The sequence below is a fragment of the Echiichthys vipera genome, assembly GCF_963691815.1.
Source record: "Echiichthys vipera genome assembly, chromosome: 15".
Taxonomy (NCBI): domain Eukaryota; kingdom Metazoa; phylum Chordata; class Actinopteri; order Perciformes; family Trachinidae; genus Echiichthys; species Echiichthys vipera.
In genome coordinates, this window is record NC_139840.1 from 1,394,935 (window position 1) to 1,418,795 (window position 23,861).

The 23,861-nt window shown below is 47.6% G+C and overlaps 1 protein-coding gene across 3 annotated transcripts; it reads right to left on the bottom strand.

Annotated features, from left to right (window-relative positions):
* Nucleotides 1-4,436: 4,436 nt before the first annotated feature.
* On the bottom strand, nucleotides 4,437-20,483 carry slc39a6 (solute carrier family 39 member 6). Of its 3 annotated transcripts, XR_014593520.1 has the most exons (13): nucleotides 20,384-20,483; nucleotides 18,852-19,035; nucleotides 17,669-18,275; nucleotides 16,491-16,647; nucleotides 16,290-16,388; nucleotides 16,051-16,220; nucleotides 14,412-14,606; nucleotides 14,223-14,307; nucleotides 12,326-12,727; nucleotides 12,144-12,224; nucleotides 11,848-12,038; nucleotides 6,098-10,607; nucleotides 4,437-6,033 (listed from the first exon to the last, which is right to left on the bottom strand). XR_014593520.1 is itself a non-coding variant. In XM_083928515.1 (12 exons), exons 2-12 carry the CDS (start codon nucleotides 19,028-19,030, stop codon nucleotides 10,455-10,457), a joined length of 2,319 nt encoding a protein of 772 aa, XP_083784641.1. In that variant the 5' UTR covers nucleotides 19,031-19,035; nucleotides 20,384-20,483; the 3' UTR covers nucleotides 4,437-10,454. The 3 variants fall into 3 exon arrangements, 2 of the variants coding, with proteins under 2 accessions (XP_083784641.1, XP_083784642.1); XM_083928515.1 differs by having other exon boundaries at nucleotides 4,437-10,607; XM_083928516.1 differs by lacking the exon at nucleotides 20,384-20,483 and adding an exon at nucleotides 19,962-20,003 and having other exon boundaries at nucleotides 4,437-10,607.
* Nucleotides 20,484-23,861: the final 3,378 nt, after the last annotated feature.

Sequence of the window (23,861 nt, forward strand, 5' to 3'; positions counted from 1 at the left end):
ACTGTGGTGCAGCTGGAAGGAGCAAACAGAGCATCACTGTTAAAACCTGCACAACAAAACGTGAGTTTACGCGTCTTGCTGAATTTCTCAAACATATCAGCAAGAGCATACATTCTGAATCTTCCGTTTACAAACTGCCTCTGACAGAAGAAGATATGGACGTCGATGGATGCCGAAGGTATAACTTTGGCAAGGAAAGCATGAGGCAGAATCGAACAGTAATGCTTCTTGGAGCGACCGGATCAGGAAAGTCCACTCTCATCAATGGGATGATCAACTACATTGTTGGTGTCGAGTGGAAGGACCAGTTCAGATTCAAATTGATTGATGAGGGTCAGTCGAGATCACAAGCTGAGAGCCAGACCTCTGAAGTCAGCGTGTACAAAATCAACCACCAAGAGGGGTTTAAAGTCCCCTTCTCCCTGACCATCGTGGACACACCAGGGTTTGGGGATACAAGAGGAATTGGAAGAGACAGGGAGATCACCGAGCAGATCCGGAGGCTTTTCACCTCTGCTAATGGAGTCAGTGAGATTGATGCAGTGTGTTTCGTTACTCAGGGCTCTCTTGCAAGACTAACAGCAACACAGCGATATGTGTTTGACTCGGTGCTCTCCATTTTTGGCAAAGATGTGGCAGAGAACATTCAGATGCTGGTGACTTTTGCAGACGGCAAGCAGCCTCCCGTCCTTGAGGCAATAAACGTCTCTAAGGTTCCATGTCCAAAAAATGAAATGGGGCTTCCAGTTCACTTCAAGTTCAACAACTCGGCATTGTTTGCAGGCAACAGAGGCGGCGGCGACAGGGCCCGTGACGAGGATTCTGATGAGGACGACGACAACTTTGATGAAATGTTTTGGAACATGGGTGCCAAAAGTATGGATAAGTTTTTCACTGCTTTGAATAAAATGACGACCAAAAGCTTGCTCATGACCAAAGAGGTTCTAAAAGAACGAAAGATGCTTGAAACAGCGGTTGAAGGTTTGCAACCGCAAGTTAAAGCTGGATTAGCAAAACTGGAAGAGATTAAGACGACCAAAGAAAAGATCAAAGAGCATGAAACCGTCATGACTTCAAATGAGAACTTTGAGATCGAGGTTGAGGTTATTAAGCCAATCCAAAAACAGCTCACAAAGAAAGGGGAGTACATAACCAACTGCCAGAAATGTTCAGTCACATGCCACTACCCCTGTGGGATACCGGAGGATGATCAGAAACGAGGCTGTGCATCAATGGACGGGACAGGGATGTGCACTGTCTGCCCTGGAAAATGCATTTGGAGTTTGCATTTCAACCAGACGTACAGCTGGGACTATGTCAAAGTGAGAGAGAAGCAGACACTGCAAGAACTGAAAGACAAGTACAAAAACGCTACTAGAGAAAAGATGACGGTTCAGGAATTGATTGAGAGGCAAGAGGAGGAGATTGCTAACCTCCAAGACATGATCGTGTCCCTAATGGATCAGTCATCGCACTCTATTACCCGTCTGCAAGAGATCGCCCTGAGGCCCAACCCTCTCACCACTCCAGAGTACATAGACATGCTGATCGAAGGGGAAAAGTCCGAGGCCAAACACGGCTACCAGGCTCGAATTCAGTCTCTGGAGGCAATGAAGGAGAAAGCCAAAATCATCTCCAAAGTAGCCAAACGAGACAAACTTTCGAAAACGGAGGAGGAATTGTCTGAAGAAAAACAGAAGAGGCAAGAAAAGAAAGGTTGGGTCAAGAAAGTCACAGATTTCTTTGGGTTTTAGGGAAGAGCTCGGCACCGTGTGGAGTTTGGAGGCCATGTTGTCGTCCCAGTACAAACCAGAACAAAAATACGGTGTGGCCTTTAATATGTTAACGTGATGCAAGTAAAGTGAGCTTAACAATGCTAAAGCTAGCATGCTAAAGTAATATAATGCGATTCTGTTACGTTACCACTTTAGGTCATAGGTGTCAAAGTCAACGCTTGACTTTGAATGAATGATCTTGGCCCCCGGGATGATATTTGATTAGCTGTGCTTCTTTATCTTGATATTAAGGAACATGTTTTATTTCTTTTTTGCTGTTTGCCTGTTGAAAATGTTTCCTCTAAATAACTAAGGTCATAAGAAAATCTTGGATTATTCATTTGATCATTAAATAAAATACAGTTCACTGTGTTAGGTCTTGGTTCAACAGGTTAAATGCATCATTTTAATATGTTTTAATAAACTTTGAACCAGTCCGGGCCTCAGATTTGTTTTTTTTTGGCCCTCTGATGTGTTTGACTTTGACTTCCCTGCTTTAGATCAACAGGCTGATTCGAATTAAGTATTTTCCTTTTATCATTAAGTCTTTGTTATACTTTTAAACCAGCTGGTGACACTAGATCTACTTAATTCATTCTTTAGGGATCACAAATGCTCTAATTGGGTAATATTCACGCTGACCTGGAGGCCATAACCTGTCAGCTGGAGCTCTGTGCCATTAATGTTTCTGCATTTACCAAACCATTTAGTTCTTTGAATATACTTTTCCTGTTTTAGTCTCCTAGAGTACATACGCGCACACACACACACCTCTCTCTACTGTCTCCTAGAGCGCACACACACAACTCTCTACTGTCTCCTAGAGTACGCACACACACACCTCTCTACTTTCTCCTAGAGTTGCACACACACAACTCTCTACTGTCTCCTAGAGTACACACACACCTCTCTACTGTCTCCTAGAGTACGCACACACCTCTCTACTGTCTCCTAGATTACACACACACCTCTCTACTGTCTCCTAGAGTACACACACACCTCTCTACTGTCTCCTAGAGTACGCACACACCTCTCTACTGTCTCCTAGAGTACACACACACCTCTCTACTGTCTCCTAGAGTACGCACACACCTCTCTACTGTCTCCTAGAGTACACACACACCTCTCTACTGTCTCCTAGAGTACGCACACACCTCTCTACTGTCTCCTAGAGTACGCACACACCTCTCTACTGTCTCCTAGATTACACACACACCTCTCTACTGTCTCCTAGAGTACGTACACACACACACCTCTCTACTGTCTCCTAGAGTACACACACACCTCTCTACTGTCTCCTAGAGTACGCACACACCTCTCTACTGTCTCCTAGAGTACACACACACCTCTCTACTGTCTCCTAGAGTACACACACACCTCTCTACTGTCTCCTAGATTACACACACACCTCTCTACTGTCTCCTAGAGTACGTACACACACACAACTCTCTACTGTCTCCTAGAGTACACACACACCTCTCTACTGTCTCCTAGAGTACGCACACACACAACTCTCTACTGTCTCCTAGAGTACACACACACCTCTCTACTGTCTCCTAGAGTACGCACACACCTCTCTACTGTCTCCTAGAGTACACACACACCTCTCTACTGTCTCCTAGAGTACACACACACCTCTCTACTGTCTCCTAGAGTACGCACACACCTCTCTACTGTCTCCTAGATTACACACACACCTCTCTACTGTCTCCTAGAGTACGTACACACACACACCTCTCTACTGTCTCCTAGAGTACACACACACCTCTCTACTGTCTCCTAGAGTACGCACACACCTCTCTACTGTCTCCTAGAGTACACACACACCTCTCTACTGTCTCCTAGAGTACACACACACCTCTCTACTGTCTCCTAGATTACACACACACCTCTCTACTGTCTCCTAGAGTACGTACACACACACAACTCTCTACTGTCTCCTAGAGTACACACACACCTCTCTACTGTCTCCTAGAGTACGCACACACACAACTCTCTACTGTCTCCTAGAGTACACACACACCTCTCTACTGTCTCCTAGAGTACGCACACACCTCTCTACTGTCTCCTAGAGTACGCACACACCTCTCTACTGTCTCCTAGAGTACGTACACACACCTCTCTACTGTCTCCTAGAGTACGTACACACCTCTCTACTGTCTCCTAGAGTACACACACACCTCTCTACTGTCTCCTAGAGTACGTACACACACACACACCTCTCTACTGTCTCCTAGAGTACGCACACACACAACTCTCTACTGTCTCCTAGAGTACACACACACCTCTCTACTGTCTCCTAGAGTACGCACACACACACCTCTCTACTGTCTCCTAGAGTACGCACACACACACACACCTCTCTACTGTCTCCTAGAGTACACACACACCTCTCTACTGTCTCCTAGATTACACACACACCTCTCTACTGTCTCCTAGAGTACGTACACACACACACACCTCTCTACTGTCTCCTAGAGTACGTACACACACACACACACCTCTCTCTACTGTCTCCTGGAGTACGCGCACACACACACACACATGCACACACATGCACACAGAGATGTTTACCTCGTGACCAACAGATAAACCGACCCGGACAAATGAAAGTGATGTCAGTTGAAAACCAAAGAAGCTCCGACAGAGACGAGGTGAAGGTGACAGAGTTTATTTCAGGAATGTCAAAGAGCACAGTGATTCAGCTGCCCGAGGGGGTGGACAGAATAACAGGAACACCATTTAAACAGCAGCAAAACATCCGTTGGTTGAATGTTTGGTTTACAGGCGTCGACTGGACTCGATGGTCAGTTTAAGAGTCAAACAGTTGTTCCGATCGGCAACGGTCGGATGGAGTAACTGCGATTTACGCAGCGAGCGAGTGTCGGTCCGCGGGACTTTTGGTAGAGATGACGGAAATAAAGGATCTAAATAAGGTTTTATCAAAACCGTCAAACAAGAAATGTGACAAAATGAACAAACGGAGGATTAGAGCTTCATTTAACTGAGTGTATTTTCAAAATAAAGTGTAAAATTTGCAACATTCACCTCGTGAATCACTTTGTGACTGAATGAATTAATTTTTTTATGGATGAATGTCGTAACAGACAAAGGTGAATAACTGGCAGTTAGTGCAATATTCTTATGCACGTGAGGCGAACGAACATGTCGTGAAAGTAAAATTAGCCTCGTGGTAAATGAGGAAACATCGGATCACGTAAGAAAAAGGAAAAACTGGTCATTTCCACAAACTAACACGATAGATGAGGAGTTTAGAGGTCGCAGCGTACGCGGCACAAACACGATGCTTTACGGAAACATTAGTGAAGGATTTGCGGTTTAACTATAATCTTTTTCACCTGTGGAGCAGAAACATTCTGTGGGATGAGTTAAATTCTGATTAACTCGTACTCCGGTTATTAAACGTCTTAAACTCTAGTTTGTGAGAAATTGGATATTTTAGCTTCAATGGGCATCTGGTAAGGATGAACCCTGGGCGCCTCCCTAGGGAGGTGTTCCAGGCACGTCCAGCTGGGAGGAGGCCTCGGGGAAGACCCAGGACCAGGTGGAGAGATTAGATCTCCACACTGGCCTGGGAACGCCTCAGGATCCCCCAGTTAGAGCTGGTTAATGTGGCCCGGGAAAGGGTCGCGGACGTGAAAACAGGATTTAACGTTTGTAAACTTACAACCACCGACCGACGGCTGCTTGATAAAGTTACACAAAAGTCCCTTTTACAACTTGATTACCGTATTCTCCGCACTATAGGAGCACCTAAAAACCTTCAAATGTCTCCAAAGCCGACAGTGCTCCTTATAATCCGGTGCTCCTTATATATGGACCAATATTGAGCCACAACAGGTCTCCAAACTACGGTGAGCAGCCGCCGACTCTATTTTCCCCGTAGAAGAAGTAACGCGCGGTGCATGTTGAGATATACGACTGCGTGAAGCGTGCCGTTTCATTTCCATGTGTGTGTTTGTGTAAAGAGCCCAAAATGGCTCCTGTTAAGAGACACGCTTACGACGCAGAGTTTACACTCAAGGCCATTAGTCACGCAGTAGAACACGGGAACAGAGCAGCAGCCAGAGAGATGAACATGAACCAATCAATGGTGCCGAAGTGGAGGAAGCAACAAGACGACCTCCCCTGACTGTTGTGTTGACGTTCCCTTTAGCGCAGCTCCATCTAATGGATGCAGAACGTAACCCCAGCCTCCACTGTAGCGTCTGTTCTATGCTCCTTATCATGTGGTGACCTTATATATGAACAAAGTCTCAAAATAAGACGTTCAGTGAAGGTGCGCCTTATAATGTGGTGACCTTATAGTGCAGGAAATACGGTACGTTAATCTAAGTTCAAGAACTTAATGGAGGTCTGGAAATATCTGGAAATGGTCGTTTGAAAATAAAGGTATTGAATTTAATGTGCAGACGCTCTGGTGCTGAAATCCTCACAAGTTTGTTCTTAACATTAGGAACTCGCCGCTCGTGACCGCAACTCCACTTTGACACGGACTTCCTGTTTTCTAAGACGCCCTCTCGTCTCGGTGCATCGGTTTCATCGGGCCGGACGAAACAAATGTTCGACTCAAACACGACCACGAGTCGAGTCGACTTTCCCCATAAAAAGAGATTAATTCAGATCAAACATCTTCATGAACCGACTCATTTCTAACGTTTTACGTAGTTTTAGACAAAAACATGAAAGAACGACTTCAACCTTTCTTTCTGTTGGAAACGATTTGACTCACACTTCACCAACACATGCTCGTCCAGTGTTTTACATAAATATTACATATGGTATAATATTGTAGCTGTAACAAACACAGTGACGTGTGTTTCTGGACCTTGTTTCAGTTTTTTAAACAGAACCACCTGTGAGGGAACACCGGGCCTCATGCAAGAACATTTACGTCTCAACTTTCTCTTCATTTGTTTCCTATGGAGGATTTTCACGAGTGTGCTGCGTCGGATTCAAACGCTCTTAACTTCAAATAAATGTGTAACTGATCGGACTTTAAGAGATCCTTGGAGAGTGTATCATTTATAGCAAAGTTAAAGAACCTGATGAAGACGAGGAACAGGAGAAAGAACACTAAAAAATACAGAAGATCCCGCCAAAATAAGAGAACCGATGACTACAACTGAAAGAATCGTACATTTGAAGCTGTTCTGGAGTTTGAGATGTTCGTAATAACATTGTTATGTTATACGGTATCAACAGCCAACTCAAAAATATGATGTTTTTAGGAAGAAATGCCAAAACTGAAAATATTTGTGGCCTTATATTTTAAATAATTAACGTATAACTCCTGCGTAAAATCATCCCAGGGTCTTTTACTGCACTTTAATCATCAAATAATCCACGGAGACAGTTTTTTTAGTGTAACAAATATTAACGGAGAAATCCAGGAGAGATGCTAACAGCCGGACGTGGCTAACAGTGGTTAGCTCGGGGCAGCACGGTGAACAACTGTGTAACAACTATTAAAGAAATCACGGAGACATGCTAACAGCCCGACGTGGCTAACAGTGATTAGCTCGGGGCAGCACGGTGAACAACTGTGTAACAACTATTAACTGAGAAATCACGGAGAGTTGCTAACAGCCGGACGTGGCTAACAGTGGTTAGCTCGGGGCAGTACGGTGAACAACTGTGTAACAACTATTAAGGTAGAAATCACGGAGAGATGCTAACAGCCGGACGTGGCTAACAGTGGTTAGCTCGGGGCAGTACGGTGAACAACTGTGTAACAACTATTAACTGAGAAATCACGGAGAGATGCTAACAGCCGGACGTGGCTAGCAGTGATTAGCTCGGGGCAGTACGGTGAACAACTGTGTAACAACTATTAAGGTAGAAATCACGGAGAGATGCTAACAGCCGGACGTGGCTAACAGTGGTTAGCTCGGGGCAATACGGTGAACAACTCTGTAACAACTATTAAGGTCGAAATCACGGAGAGATGCTAACAGCCGGACGTGGCTAACAGTGGTTAGCTCGGGGGAGTATGGTGAACAACTGTGTAACAACTATTAAGGTCGAAATCACGGAGAGATGCTAACAGCCGGACGTGGCTAACAGTGATTAGCTCGGGGCAGCACGATGAACAACTGTGTAACAACTAGTAACGTATTTCTCCGTTTGATGATTAAAGTGCAGAAAAAGACCCTCGGATGATCTTTAAAATCCTCTGCAGTCATGTATTAAAGGTCGGTGTGTGTCGACCTTTAACAGCACTGGGATACCTTAAGTCACAGCAAACACCAGGGGGGGTGCGTTGTGTTTTACTCTCAGATCAGTCGCTGTAACGTGCAGCGGAGGAAATCTGGAGAAGTTTTGCAGCGAGCGAACCAATCAGCGTTGGTTTAGACGCGGATTTAAGTGACGAAACGTGACGTAGAAAAGGCGCCAAATGTGCTTTTTCATTCAGGTTCTTTGCAGCTTTGTCAGGTTTGGACTCTGACTGTAACAGAAATATTTAACTATGAATATATAATTGTACATATATGTCAAAGAAGTGTTCACTGATGGCACCAAAGGCCAATTGGTTGCCAATTACTCAAAATGTTAGCAAACGGGAAGCTAGCAACTGTTACAGTGTTAGCTCTGCATTAGTGAAATAAACGCCTCTACGACGAAATGTGTTTGTACCTCAGAACAAACAAAAACAACAAAACTATGGTACGACTGGTTCTTCATGAGGCCCGTTCTTTGACCTAAACATTTATAATGTTTTATGAAACATAGCGCTAAAGACATAAAAAGCTCATGATGGAGTGTGACCTCTGTCGGGACCAACGTCCACTTTCAGCCCGAACAGGAAAAACATTGTAACAGACAACGAACAAGTTTAAAAAGTGACTTTCTGAAAGTTGTGGCAGCGACAAACTCTTCTACTGTAACAATAAAATAAAACTAATAAAGAAACGCTCTACAACGACAGACCTACACGCTGAGCTTCCCCTCTGTGTTGCTGTCAGTTCCTCTACGGACACGTCGCTGCGCTTCTACGTCAAAGGTCGTGAGCGAGCGCCAACGGTCCAGAGAAGACAACGCGCGGCGTTCAGTGGGAGGGCGCAGAGAAACGCGTTGACGTAAAGCTGAGGGAAACATCTGCTCGCCGTTAATCTGAGCAACGGTAAAAATGCAAAACGCTTCATGAGATTATAATCTTCACATCTTCATCTCATTGGAATATATAATAAAATGATCACGGTGTGTTCTTTGCGCGAGTGCACGTTTTCTTTCTGGTCGTTTTTGAACTGACGTAAAACTAAACGTTAATCTCTCCGATGAGAACAAAGACGCGACTGAACGTTGGAAAGGAACGGTTTAACGTCAGAGACACTCGGGGTCGTTTAACGGATGAAGTTTCTGCTTATTTAGCAAAACTTTTCCATGTTTTATTTCATCCAGCAGAGGTTTTATCAGATTGTCCGACGACTGAATAAGAGCCCCAGGTGTTGGCTTCATGTCCGCACACCTGCTGATCAGCGGACCCTTTAGACGGACTCTAATCTGCTGATGGGGGTCAGAGGAGAACTTCCTGCAGGTTTTTATATTCAAAGCAGCGCGGTGAACGTCAAAACACATCGTGTGGGTCAAGTTACGCCACCGTCCGATAACTGTGAGCGATCCAGAAGCAACGTTTTTATCACATCTGCGATTATTTTCTCGATTGATTTGCTGGAAAATGACAGAAAAAGCTCAAGATGACGTCCTCAGTTGTCATTTTAGCGTCTGCGGAGAAAAGAAACCAGGAAATATTCAATTGAAGAAGTTTTTTCCCTTAAAAAAGACTCAAAATGTTTAAATCTATATCAAAATAGTTGATTAAATACTTGACAACTAATGGATTCTGCGATTAATCGTTGCAGCTCTACGTTGTGTTCGCCGCCTGCTTTTTACCGGACTATCGCGGTTACAGAGTCGATGCAAAGACCAGAAGAAAATAGTGCGTAGACGTTTCCGGACTCCCAGGAAGAAGAAACGTTGCGTCTCCGTGGGACTAAAGATCCACGCGGGTTGAAACACACTCAAGTGATCGAGTCTGTGCGAGCGACGTGGAGCGGATTTGGACGTTTAGAATCGTCTGTCGACAGAAAATGGATCTGCAACGACAATAATTCACTGCTTCAGCGACACGTGACTATATTTTACTGGATTAATGAATCATGTAAAATGATCATAAGTCCGTCATCCTGTTAATTTTGCTCGCAGAGATTAATTTTGGCTGTGGTTTAAATGTGAAGTAGGGTTTTGGACGAACACTGGGGCACTTTGGGTTTCTACGGAAACACTGATCAGCGACACAGACACTTCCAACACCTCGCATGTGCAAATAAAATGGTAAAAAACAGACTTGATGGGGTCAAAACTGAATAAACTGATGGGGAAAGAGGCCGAGAGATCGCCATCAGAGCAGTTTGGACTTTGACTTTTGAACGTGAAAAAGCAACGCCGGTATTTTTGCGCCTCCGCAGCTCGTGAACGCGGAGCGTCTGCGTCCGTCAGCTACAACAACAGGGAGAGGGGTCAGCGCGGTGACGACCTACGTTACGTCTGACGTCTGCGTTTGTAAGGAGTACTAACTAAATCAAGGTGACTGGACTGGTCTACGTAAAGAAAGGCGCCACACTTGTGACGGAGACACGTGGAGCTCTGGGGCGACCTTCAGTACCCCAGGTCCAGCTGGATTTTGTGCTCAAAAATGGCGATTAGCAGCATTATGCAGAAGCCCAGCAGGATGCCGGCGTTCTGCAGCAGGAAGAAGCCGCAGTGGCTGAAGCCGTGGTCCCCGGCGTCGTTATGCAGCATCTCAGGCACCTGGAGAAAAGACAAAGACACTTAGAGGAATCCATGTTTTCCTGTGTTTCCACTGCAGCGTTGTCGCCTGAATGCTCTTTTGTGTTTAATCAGACACTTTAATGGTCGGGTTCGTATTAAAGGAGAAATGAATCGGTGTTAAAGTGTTAAAATCACAGTTCTACAGCAATAATCAGCCACGATGCAAACTCAGCGTAAATCAGTGTTTGACTCAATGAGCTGACTCAGCATCAGAACCTGTCTTTAAAGAGTTAAAGTCCAAAAGGTCCAAATAAAGTTCTCCAACAGAACCAGAACACAGTTACATCAAACATCAACATGTAAAGGAAGAATTTCAGTTTGTTTCTTTCTGTTTTAGTTGTTTTTTGTTCTCAAACTAAATAATAAAGGATCTCTGAGAAGTTTCAGTTTCCTTTTCCCCGTTAGGAGTGGAAACTTAAGCAAAATGACGTAAAACAGAAGCAAAATGACTAAAAACTGAAGCAAAATGACTAAAAACTGAAGCAAAATGACTAAAAACAGAAACAAAATGACTAAAACTGAAGCAAAATGACTAAAAACAGAAACAAAATGACTAAAACTGAAGCAAAATGACTAAAAACTGAAGCAAAATGACTAAAAACTTAAGCAAAATGACTTAAAACTGAAGTAAAATGACTAAAAACTTGATTTAAATGACTTTAAACTTAAGTGGGGGGGGGGGCTCCTTAATATAATGGGGGGGGAAACCCTGACACGGTTTCCTGTGTGGGCGCAGTTCAGGGCCGTGACCACAAGAGGTCGGCCCGGGACAAGTGAAGCTGCGCTGGGTTTTCCAGACAGCAGCGGTTTGTGGCAGCTCAGCTCTCGTGTGTGTGTGTGTGTGTGTGTGTGTGTGTGTGTGTGTGTGTGTGTCTGTGTGTCTGTGTGTGTGTGTGAAGAGGCCAGCTGGTCCTGAAGGCTGCTGCTCTCTGACATCCAGTCAAGACCTGTTGAGTCAGCAGAACAGATGCTGCTGACTGGAGCTCGGCCTCGCTGGGAAACAGCTGAGCGCTTTCTCTCTACGCCCTGAGAGCAAATAACGGATCCTCTCCGTCCTTCACCACGAACAGAACAAGTATTAGACTGTTTTTGAACCCACTTGTCTTGGTGCCCATACGTCTGCGGTAAGGAGGCGTGGCCGGGTGTGTAGCGTGAGGGAAACTGCAGAAACACCCGGTGTGTGACTGCAGGTTGTGTTGTGTTGTGTGCGCTGACTCACCATATCCACCAGAGCCACGTACATGAAGAGTCCGGCTGTGAGGGCGAATATCCACATGGAGATGTTCTCTGCGTAGTGTCCGATCAAGATACCGATCACCACGCCCAGGTAGGCCGTCATGGCCGACAGCACGTTATAAAGGATGGCCTGACGCACCGTCATGCCCGCCTTCAGGAGCACCGCAAAGTCCCCTGGGAAACAGAGTCGGCCGGACACATAAGTGCACACGACAAATCAAAATGTACAGTCAGACACATCAGTTTCAGGGTAAGGACGTCCTCTCAGGTTGGTCTTACCTAACTCGTGAGGCAGCTCGTGACAGAAAACAGCCACAGACGTGCTGAGGCCGCTGGACAGACCCTCGCTGAAGGCAGCGCCTGCAGAACACAACACACTCGTCACTGATCATCACTCAGAATAACACACGACACACATCCAACCCCAGACGTGACTTCATACTCTGACGGAAACGACTTACCGATGGCCAGGCCGTCGCTGAAGTTGTGCAGCCCGTCTCCCATGATGACCATCCAGGCGAGCGTGGCCACGCCGGCCTCCTGGAAGTGTTGCTCCGAGTAGGAGTGGGAGTGGCTGTGAGGGTGGTGGTTCTGGGAGTGGTGGTGGTGCAGGATGTGGTGGTAGTCGTGGTGGTGGTGGTGCATGCTGTCCGCTTGGCCGACCGTGTCGTGGAAGTGGGAGTGGCATTTGTTCTCGCAGTCCTCCGCGGTGTAGGCGGAAGCTCCAGACGCTCCGCCGTAGCCCTGCGGCGAGACGACGGACACCTGTGGCGCCAGCATCACCTGCTCCTCCTCTGCTAGGCTGCCGCCGTGCGGGCCGCCCGAGTGGTCGCCGAACATACCGGCGCCGTTGGTCTCCACGTCTGGAGGAAGAGCGTAACACTGAAGTCAAACGGGTGAAACTCTTCTGCAGGAAGACGTCACAGCCTGGAGCTCAACTTAGTTTTGCTGACTAACGTCTGGGATGTGTTTCTTCACCTTCACACCTCCGGTCACGGCTCTACACTCACTCTGTGTCTCAGCTGCTGAGGGGCGCGGTCGATGAAAGAATAATAAAGTGCCTCTGTCTGTTGCATAAACATCTGTTTCAGTGCTTTTCACTGAGAGAACAGTGTTAAAGAGCAACGCATGCTTAGAAAAGAGGCCAAAGTGTTATTTAGAAATACATTTGAATATTATTAACGTGTTTTCCGCACTATAAGGAGCATAGAACAGACGCTACAGTGGAGGCTGGGGTTACGTTAAGGACCGCCTCTAAACTCATTGATGTTAAGTTAGCGTGCTAGCGCTGTTGCCTTCAGTGGAACAGTGATTGTACGGACTCTTCTACTTGCTGCTCTCTGTTCAACAACCCACTGTTGGAGTTTGTCCTCCAGCTGCAGCCGTCTCGCTCTGTTCCCTCTGAACTCTGTTTAGTCTTCTTTACTCGGCGCAGGTCGTCTTGTTGCTTCCTCCACTTCGGCCCCATTGATTGGTTCATGTTAAACTCTCTGGCTGCTGCTCTATTCCCGTGTTCTACTGCGTGACTAATGGCCTTGAGTGTAAACTCTGCGTCGTAAGCGTGTCTCTTAACAGGAGCCATTTTAGGCTCTTTACACAAACACACACATGGAAATGAAACGGCACGCTTCACGCAGTCGTATATCTCAACATGCACCGCGCGTTACTTCTTCTACGGGGAAAATAGAGTCGGCGGCTGCTCACCGTAGTTGGAGACCTGTTGTGGCTCAATATTGGTCCATATATAAGGAGCACCGGGTTATAAGGCGCCCTGTCGGCTTTGGAGACATTTGAAGGGTTTTAGGTGCAACTTATAGTGCGGAGAACACAGTAATTGAATTTCAAGACATTGCAAATGTAAAACTTTGACTCTGAAAAAGGAAACACTGATTAATGACTCATCAGAACCACAGATGGGAGCGGTCCGATCCAGTCTGCACCTGTAATCACAACTCCTCATCACCGTCTGCAGCAGACACCATCCATATATAATATATTATAATAATATAATACTCATTGCATCATCGCTGCGCTCGGATCAAAGCCACGCTACGAAACTTTTACAGAGCGCTGACGCTGCGTTTCTTCTGAGGGGAACTATTTTCGACCGCAGTGACGTCGGGGAGCGACTTCAGTGCGACACACAACAAATCACCGGTTTAACGTTTGCTGCCGTCATAATTTAACATTTCATAGCCACTACAATGTTTTTCTGTACCAGCATAATTTATTGCACGACCATGGGGACAAACATTTACCCGCAACGTAGCGTGGAGCCTCCGAAATTAAGAAGATTTTAGTCGGTTTGGTGAGTGGCGACCGTTACAGCCGTGTCATCAGTGTCTGTGTGCGTCTCACCTTCAGTCGGCTTCAGGTCGCTCTCCTCCAGAGCCGGCTGCTTCTCTGGATCCCCTTTGTCGTTCTGATCCCACTGCTTCTGGATCTGTTTGGACGCCGTGAACGCCTCGTTTTTATTACGTACTGCATCACAAACACGATATTACACCTCATGTTTCCATGGTGACGGGTGATTTTGATCAAACTGACCTTTTGTTTCTTGTCCTTGTACATTTTCCCCAGCGTCAGGAAGTGTTCGATTAGAAACATGATGTAGACGCCGCTCAGGGCCGTCAGACCCTTCCACACCGCGTCCAGGTTCTCCTCCTCCTCCTCCTCGTGGACGTGCTTTCCCGCCAACGCCGTCCCAGAGTCCTTGTGGTGGTGATGGTGACCCCCCTGAGACTGAGATATGAACACACACACACATGACTCTTCACCACCATCTACCCAAGAGTTTCAGGTGAGTCCAACTTTAGTTTCCTTTGTTCGTATAAGCTGATTTTTGAGATTAACCAACACTCTTCGTCATTACGGCGGCGTATTAGGGCCACGTATGAAAAAATAAATGAATTACGGACACGGGGGGAAGGGGGTAATATTTCAAGAAAATAAAGTTGCAGATTTATGAGATTAAAGTAGTAAATCTAGGAGAAAAGTTGCAGTTTTATTTGATTCAAAGTCCCAATGCAGCGTTTCTTCCCCTGCCGTATTATTCGTGTTCTCATCGGATCTCGTGGCGTCCTTCGTTCTTTCTAAACTTCCAGAAACAGTATTTTTCTGTTTGTTGCAGACGCGGGAGCCTGCGCGGCACACGGGAGCCTGCGCGGCACACGGGAGCCTGCGCGGCACACGGGAGCCTGCGCGGCACACACATGAGCCCGCGCGGCACACACATGAGCCCGCGCGGCACACACATGAGCCCGCGCGGCACACACATGAGCCCGCGCGGCACACACATGAGCCCGCGCGGCACACACATGAGCCCGCGCGGCACACACATGAGCCCGCGCGGCACACACATGAGCCCGCGCGGCACACACATGAGCCCGCGCGGCACACACATGAGCCCGCGCGGCACACACATGAGCCCGCGCGGCACACGGCAGCGTCTGTTGATTCTGAAGTGTCGGAGTTCAACAGGGAGGGTGAAACAAAACAAAGAAATCTGGGACTTTTTCACGTGGATTTGCAACTTTAGTCTTAGAAACCCTTTACCCCCCCCCGCCCCCCCCCCCCCCCCCCCCGGGACCATCATTGTTTCTGTTTTTCCTACTTGGCCCAAATACGCAGTCGTATTAAATAACCTGGTAATATCCTAATTTTAGAAAAATAGATAATTTCATGGGTGGTTCAGAGCATTTTTACCAAGATAAGAAGAAAATATTTGATCTTTTTTTTGGTCCAAAGCAAGAAAAACAGATTTGAGATCATCACGTTTCATTAACTCTCTGTTTAAACTCGCTGTGCTTCTGCTTCTGACCGGAGCAGCAATATTTAAATCTCTCTCATGCAACAAATATTAAACATTTATTCATTTCCACGTGCGTGTTTTTGCTGTTTACTGTCCGTGTTTTACATGTTTAGACACTGATTGGTTGCCAATTTGTCAAATTGCCGTCGAACTCTGACGGTTTGGATGACGACGTTTGATCCGAGTGGTCAAACGGCTCCTGACGGAACTGTAAATACAGAAAATCTTTTACGCAAACTCGAATGTCACCGTGTGAGCGTAACTGCAGCGTGAGCTCGATTTTAAACGTTTTAACTTGATGATAACGTGAAGTTCACGCGCTGCGACGTTATCAAAGTCCTGCGGTGGAGAACAAACGGCGGCGTGTTGCCTCACGTGTGGGATGAGATGGAGGAAGGCGTCGCCGCTCAGCGTGCCGACGGCCAACGCCACCAGGAAGCTGAGGAGGAACTTGAAGAAGACTCTGTTCATGAGCGGGATGAGGATGACGCCGAGCAGGGAGAGCAGGCTGATGATGGTGATGGAGACGAAGCCTCCGACCCACGCTGCAACACACAGAAGCGTCAGACACAGAAACCACGCCAAACACGAGTCACCGGCACCGCCCGTCTTACCTATTGTGATGTTTTTGACACTTTCTCCGCCGGAGCGCTCGCCGTGGCCGTGGTCCGAGTCGTTGTGGTTGCCGTGGTGACCGTGACCATGGTTATGATCTAGAAATAGAAATGAAAAATGAACTGTGTGAAGTGTGAAGCTTTATCAGACACGCAAACACTGCACAGACATCGCCCTCGTCCAGCGGTTTCCTTCTCTACCTCTCTCCTCGAGCTCTGCGGCGCCTCCGTGCAGGACACACGCTCCGCCGTCGATCTGGTTGAGGAGGGCGGGGCAGAGGAAGCTGAAATCCACGAGGGTCACATCCACCTCCTGAGACATGCCGTGTGCGGAGAGGATGCTGGTGGCGTTCAGACACTGGGGAGGGAAAACACAACAACTCGTTCAGGAGACGACAAAATCACGGCATCGAACCAACTGTGGAGTTACGTATGAACCTTTAAGTAACCACGACAACAAGGTGAACACAAAGTACCGGGTTAACATGTTTCTAATTATAACGAGGGACGTTCTTTCGGTTTTGAGGTCGCGTTTCGATTCAGTTGTCGATTTAAACTTTGCTGCTTTCCCATAAAAATAAGGTGCACCTGAATGCACCATGAAGTCCAGTCGGAGCTGCAGCTTTGCAGTTGGCAAAGAGACGCCAGCGAGCTAACGGCACGCTAGTGGAAATGGAAAAAAGAACAGACGCGGGACGGGAAAAATGGTGGCCATTCATTCCTATGGAAAAGCTGCTCAGTGGCGCAGTCTCTCTCAGGGCGCACTCACACTGTGCCTCCGTACCGTGCCCAAACAGGTTTTCGGGTAAAGTCTGGTTCCTTTGACCAGTGTGAGTGCAACAGGCCCGTATGGGAGAGGTGGGCTTTAGTAAAGCACGTTTGCACGTGTACGAGCACGAGCGTGCGCACGTGTACGAGCACGAGGCCTACGGCGGTTCTGAGGTCATTTCCTGTGCGCCTGTTGGGACGTAGAAAAAAGAAGGAGGGACCATGCGCGGACATTTCAAACAATGGCGGTGAAAGGTTCACGTTGGTGTGATGCGGAGGTGGAGTGTTTACTGCAGATTTGGTCGATGAAAAGATTCAAAAACAGTCGACAAGACGCACAAAAACTCGGAGGTCTACGGAAAGATCTGGACACAAAGCCACGCATCGCCATGACACCATCAATGCGTGTGACGTGTTACGGCGTGATGACGTATAGGCAGCAAGAAGCATTCTCCGAGGCCCAGGTAGTGTGAGTACAAACGGGCCTGGAGGGGGGGACAAGGACCCTAAAGCACGGGGCACGGGACGGAGGCACAGTTACATTTTTGTAATTTAAACATTAAATGTGATTTGAACACAGAGGAACTGAGCAGGTTGAGCTGATGTTGTACCTCTTCACTGCCCGCACTTCGGTTGAAGGGAAGATTCTGGTCTATGTGGTCCTGGCCGTGGTCATGATCGTGGTTGTGGCCGTGGTCATGATCGTGGTCGTGGTCATGACCGTGGCCGTGGTCATGATCGTGGTCGTGGTCATGACCGTGGCCGTGGTCATGATCGTGGCCGTGGCCGCCTCTGCTGACTGCCGCTCCCTGCGTCTGGCTTTCAGTGACCGGCCTGGCAGCAGACGCCCTCGTGGTCTCGTCCCCTGTAGGACTGACTGTCTCCGGGCTGCCGAATTGTTTATGACTGGCGCCATCCGGTTTCACCAGCAGCCGGGCGCTTTGCACCCCCGTGGTGCCGACCTCCTGAGCCGCAGCCGTGGTCTTCTTCTCGTGCGGGCCGTCCTGTCCAGAGGTCTGTGAGGGCGCGGCACGTTTCTGATGGTGGTGGTGGGGGCCTTCGTGGTTGTGATGGTGGTGGTGGTGGTGGTGGTGGTGGTGATCGTGGTGGCCTGGTTGCTCGTGATGTTGCACCATAACACTCCTGATGCGATCCAACCCCACGTTCTGTAACAGACGCTTCAAACCGGCCAGAGAGATGGTGCCGTTTTCTCCATATCTGTTAAATCGGATAAAACATCGCAATTAAACGTCAAACAATAAAACCATCGTTTAGGTCTTAAGTTCTTTAGGTCGTTAGTTTATTTAAAGGGGGAAAAGTGTATTTTCATAAAACACGTGGTTAAAAAGACAGAATCAGCCAGAAGGCTCGTTTTCATCTGTCGTCACCTGAACATGATGTGAAAAGGCAGAAAAATTACAATTTAACACACAATAAATCGCATCTCCAGCCTCTTATCCGGGGTCGGGTTGCGGGCGCAGCAGCTTTAGCAGGGACCCCAAACTTCCCTTTCCCGGGCCACATTAACCAGCTCTAACTGGGGGATCCTGAGGCGTTCCCAGGCCAGTGTGGGGATCTAATCTCTCCACCTGGTCCTGGGTCTTCCCAGAGTTGCTAACAGCCGGACGTGGCTAACAGTGATTAGCACGGTGAAGGCATTTAAAGGTCTTACTGCTAAATTGTCAAACGTTAACGAAGCTTCAAGTGCTGCTTTAGATTTGCTGATTTTACATTTCAGTGTTTTAATTGTGACTTTATAAAAAGAGCAGGTGCTGCGTGTTGCGTGTTGCTCACCTGTTGAACAGAGCCTCCAGGTGCTGCCTCTGGCTCTGCTCGGCTCTCTGGGAGTCGACCACCGCCGACAGAAAACGTGCTGCGCCGCTCGTCTCCGTGGGCGACGGGACGCAGCCCGAGCTGGTCGACCCGCTGCTGCCGGACAGGCTCACGGCGAGGAGTAACATCAGCATCCACATGGTCTCTGCAGGAAACAAACAGAAAACACGTTTAACTATCGGAGAAACCGAGAGACAACTCGTTTCAAAACAACTTAAAGAGACGTTTTCACAGAAAATCATTTGAAAACGAGACGTTTCGTCACAGAAATGTTTGAGCCTGAACCAGTGAGTCACATTATCACTTACTCTGCAGTTAATCGAGTTAATTAACCAGAGTTTCTCACAAAAATGAGAAAAACAAAGTTGCCTGGTTTGTTTAATGTTGAGCCGAATTAAAGAACAACTTCTAACTCATTGTTTTACAGAAAAATTTGTCAATGTGAGAATATATCTGTCCTTTGATGTGAGCTGATATTAAAATTAAGTGTTTTCTGAAAAGAGTCTGGTGAACAGTTCAGAACATTAGCTTGAAACTACCACAAATTACAGTTAAATCTTTACTTTTATTATGAAAATTAGAAAAACAAAGGTGCCTGGTTTGTTTAATGTTGAGCCGAATTAAAGAACAACTTATAACTCATCGATTTACAAAATAAAAAATAAAAAAATAATTTATGATGAGATAATATCTGTAAGAAATATTAAAATTAAGCGTTTTCTGAATGGAGTCTGGTGAACGGCGCAGAACATTAGCTTAAAACTACCACAAATATCACAGTTAAATCTTTACTTTTCATATTAAAACTAAAAAACAAAGTTGCCTGGTTTGTTTAATGTTGAGCCGAATTAAAGAACAACTTATAACTCATCGATTTACAAAATAAAAAATAAAAAAATCAGTCATTATGAGATAAAATCCATCAAATATATTAAAATTAAGCGTTTTCTGGATGGAGTCTGGTGAACGGCGCAGACACCGGAACCTGAAGCCGTTATTATGAATCCCTGACTGTTTGATGGTCGGGATTAACCGGTGACGGTGACACCGACACGGCCGGAGCTCCCTCACCTTCCCCGGTGTGTGTGGCGGTGAGTTACCCGGGGTTAGCCGCCCTGCTAGCCGCCGTGCGGTCGTTAAATGTCCCGGTGATGATGCGGACAGATGGCATCTTCCGGGCAGCTCGCGGCCCAGGCTCAGGGCCTCGCGCTGCGGCCGCTGCTCCGCCAAACTTTAAACATATTTAAACCCGTAAAGATACAAAACCTACCCACGGATGTGTGTGTGTGTGTCTGAAACACACACACTCACACACTCACACACACTCTGGAGGTAAACAGAAACACGTTGGGGTTCTGCGCTCTGCACCAGCCCCGGTGCCGTGTGCACAAAGGCGGCCAACCCGGAAACAGAGCCCAGGGGCACGCTTCAGCTCCGCTCGCGCCTCACAAACAACAACAACGACAAGAACAATAACAAAAACAAGCCTCTACCTGTGTACGGTGACGGTGAGTCCCGGGGTCGGTGCTCTCCGGTCGGTGCGGGCGCTTCACGGTTTCTCTCTCCGGTTAACGAAGGATGCGGTGTGTTGTGTCTCCTTCAGGGACCGTCGGAGATCTGAGCTTCGGCCTGAGACTTGCAGGAACAGTTGGGTGCGGAAGGAGGGAAAATGCAGAGCCGCAATTTGCATAATGGGAAAAAAGCAGCAGCCCACCTCCTCAGGTACCACTCTTTTTTTAATGATGTAGTTTAAATATTTTAGTTTTCATTATTTGAATAAAACAGAACTTTACTAAATTAAATTAGCACAAATAAAAGTCAAAAAACAACTGAAATCATCTTATAATGTGGTTCATAGTGTTCATCAGGATGTGTCTTTATATTTACCTTAACTAGAACTTTACCCACAGAGTTTAAATGTATGAATAAAGTCATTGCATGGGTCATATCTGCGTTAAATGAGTTTCTTTAACCTCATTTGGGACAAAAACTCTGTTGAATTCAGTCCAAATATTCCTGCTGATGTGAGGAAACACTTCCCGACGCCTGTGAATATTCTTGTTTGTCCACGTCGTCGTCGTCGTTGTCGTCGTCCCCAAAGCAGGTTCAGTCCAAAGCAGCTGGACTTGGTTGTTTGAATGGACTTGTACTTATAAAGGCGCTTTCACACTTGTCACCTTCACCCATTCACACTAATCTAACCATTCACACCACATTTACACACCCATGCGCAGCACGCGGAGCCATTCACGGTTCAGTGTCTTGCCCGAGGACGCTCCGACATGTGGACCTGGGGATTGAGCCGTCGATCTCTCGAATGGAGGACGACCCGCTCTTTCACTGAGCCGCAGTCGCCACAAACGCTGAAAGGAAACAGGACCCTGACTTTGAGCAGAAGTCTCTACAGCCGAGCGTTTTTACACCGACGACGTTAAAAGTTGCAAAAACCAAGGAGTTAATCATTGACTTTAGGAGGAGCCCCCTGACTCTGCTGCAGAGTTCATGGAGGACAGGGAGAGATTGTGGAGACGTACGAGTATTTAGGTGCAGTGTTTGACTCCAGACTCAAGTTTTGACACAAACACAGAGTCCAGTGTTAAAAGGGGCGAACGACGTGTCCATCTACTGAGGAAGCTGAACTCTTTTAATGTTTAAGAGCATTTTAAGAAACTTTTATCGTTCTTTTATTGAAAGCTTGTTGACATTTTCTTTTATTTGATGGTTTTATGGTTTATCTGTGAAGATCATTGGAGTCCAGCTAACACACTCAGGGCGCACTCACACTGTCCTTCCGCACCGGGCCAAAACCGTTTTTTCGGGTCAAGCCTAGTGCGTTTGACCTGTGTGAGTGCAACCGTACCGCGCATAACTGCGGACAGCGGGCCGTCCACAGCCCGTTTGGGAGAGGTGGGCTTTAGTAAAGCCCGTTTGCACGTGTACGAGCACGAGCGTGCGCACGTGCACGAGCACGAGCACGAGGCCTACGGTGGTTCTGAGGTCATTTCCTGTGCGCCTGTTGGGACATAGAAAAAAGAAGGAGGGACCATGCGCGGACATTTCAAACAATGGCGGTGAAAGGTTCACGTTGGTGTGATGCGGAGGTGGAGTGTTTACTGCAGATTTGGTCGATGAAAAGATTCAAAAACAGTCGACAAGACGCACAAAAACTCCGAGGTCTACGGAAAGATCTGGAAACAAAGCCACGCATCGCCATGACGTCATCAATGCGTGTGACGTGTTACGGCGTGATGACGTATAGGCAGCAAGAAGCATTCTCCGAGGCCCAGGTAGTGTGAGTACAAACGGGCCTGGAGGGGGGGACAAGGACCCTAAAGCACGGGGTGCGGGACGGAGGCACAGTGGGAGTGCGCCCTTAAGCTCCATCTGGAGAAAACGAGTTATCCAGAAAGCCAGAAAGGTCGTTAGTCATCCTGACCACATCCTCCGTCAGGAATTCTGTTTGATGCCCTCAGGGCGGCGTTACCTTTTCATCATCATGTGCAATATTTCTCCGTTTTAATACCGTGGGTTTATGTTATTTTGCATAACTTCCAACCGGGGAATCGCGCTCTTTCCTGTCCAGTCATCGGCCGTTACTGCAGCCTGGGTGAACGTTCTAACATTTACATCATCCCAAAGGTTTTTATGGAAGGTTCTGCCCAAAAATAAGCTCCGTACTGAACCTTTGAGAGAACGGGAACGAGGGTTTCGTCACGTTTTTGGAAGGTAACAATGTTTTGAGGTTGTGGTTGTAAAGAAATCAATCTTTAAAGGTGAACTGTGGGTGTTTGGGTTGAGAAGAAGCATCAGGTGTTGCTGTGCATCATTACTCCTGCAGGACGATGCGTTCACTTCCTGAAATAGATTTGGAAAAACGAGTTCTCCATCGGAATTAACTTCGACTTTGACTTTTCTTTTTTGATCCTTTGGGATTAAATCTGCAGGGAAATGAAGTTTCCAGCAGCTTAAAAAAACACGAGGGAGGTCTAAAAAATACAGTTTAAGATAAAACATAAACTCTTAGTTAATAAATACAGAACGTATAAAAACAATAAACTCGCTATTATAGTTTATATAGATTATATAACATGTTTAAACACTTCCCCACTGTTTAACTTTAAAGAGAGAAACTGTGAGGAACTATTTTCTTAAGGAGGACTTGAAGGCGTCACGGGGGGACACGGGTGCAGGAGGACACGGGTGCAGGAGGACATGGGTGCAGGAGGACACGGGTGCAGGAGGACACGGGTGCAGGACACGGGTGCAGGACACGGGTGCAGGGGGACAGGGGTGCAGGACACGGGTGCAGGAGGACATGGGTGCAGGACACGGGTGCAGGAGGACACGGGTGCAGGACACGGGTGCAGGACACGGGTGCAGTAGGACATTGGTGCAGGAGGACACGGGTGCAGGAGGACACGGGTGCAGGAGGACACGGGTGCAGGAGGACATGGGTGCAGGAGGACACAGGTGCAGGAGGACATTGGTGCAGGAGGACACAGGTGCAGGAGGACATTGGTGCAGGAGGACACGGGTGCAGGAGGACATGGGTGCAGGAGGACACAGGTGCAGGAGGACATTGGTGCAGGAGGACACGGGTGCAGGAGGACAGGGGTGCAGGAGGACACGGGTGCAGGACACGGGTGCAGGAGGACACGGGTGCAGGAGGACAGGGGTGCAGGAGGACACGGGTGCAGGACACGGGTGCAGGAGGACATGGGTGCAGGAGGACACGGGTGCAGGAGGACAGGGGTGCAGGAGGACACGGGTGCAGGAGGACAGGGGTGCAGGACACGGGTGCAGGAGGACACGGGTGCAGGAGGACACGGGTGCAGGAGGACAGGGGTGCAGGAGGACACGGGTGCAGGAGGACAGGGGTGCAGGACACGGGTGCAGGAGGACACGGGTGCAGGAGGACACGGGTGCAGGAGGACAGGGGTGCAGGACACGGGTGCAGGAGGACTCGGGTGC

Excerpts from the sequence above, each read along its gene's own strand:
- slc39a6 (XM_083928515.1), bottom strand. The coding sequence starts at position 19,030 with ATGTGGATGCTGATGTTACTCCTCGCCGTGAGCCTGTCCGGCAGCAGC. Across the intron at positions 16,389-16,490 it reads CGCAGAGCTCGAGGAGAGAG|ATCATAACCATGGTCACGGT; the intron begins GTAGAGAAGGAA and ends TTCTATTTCTAG. Across the intron at positions 10,608-11,847 it reads ACGTGGCTCTGGTGGATATG|GTGCCTGAGATGCTGCATAA; the intron begins GTGAGTCAGCGC and ends TCTTTTCTCCAG.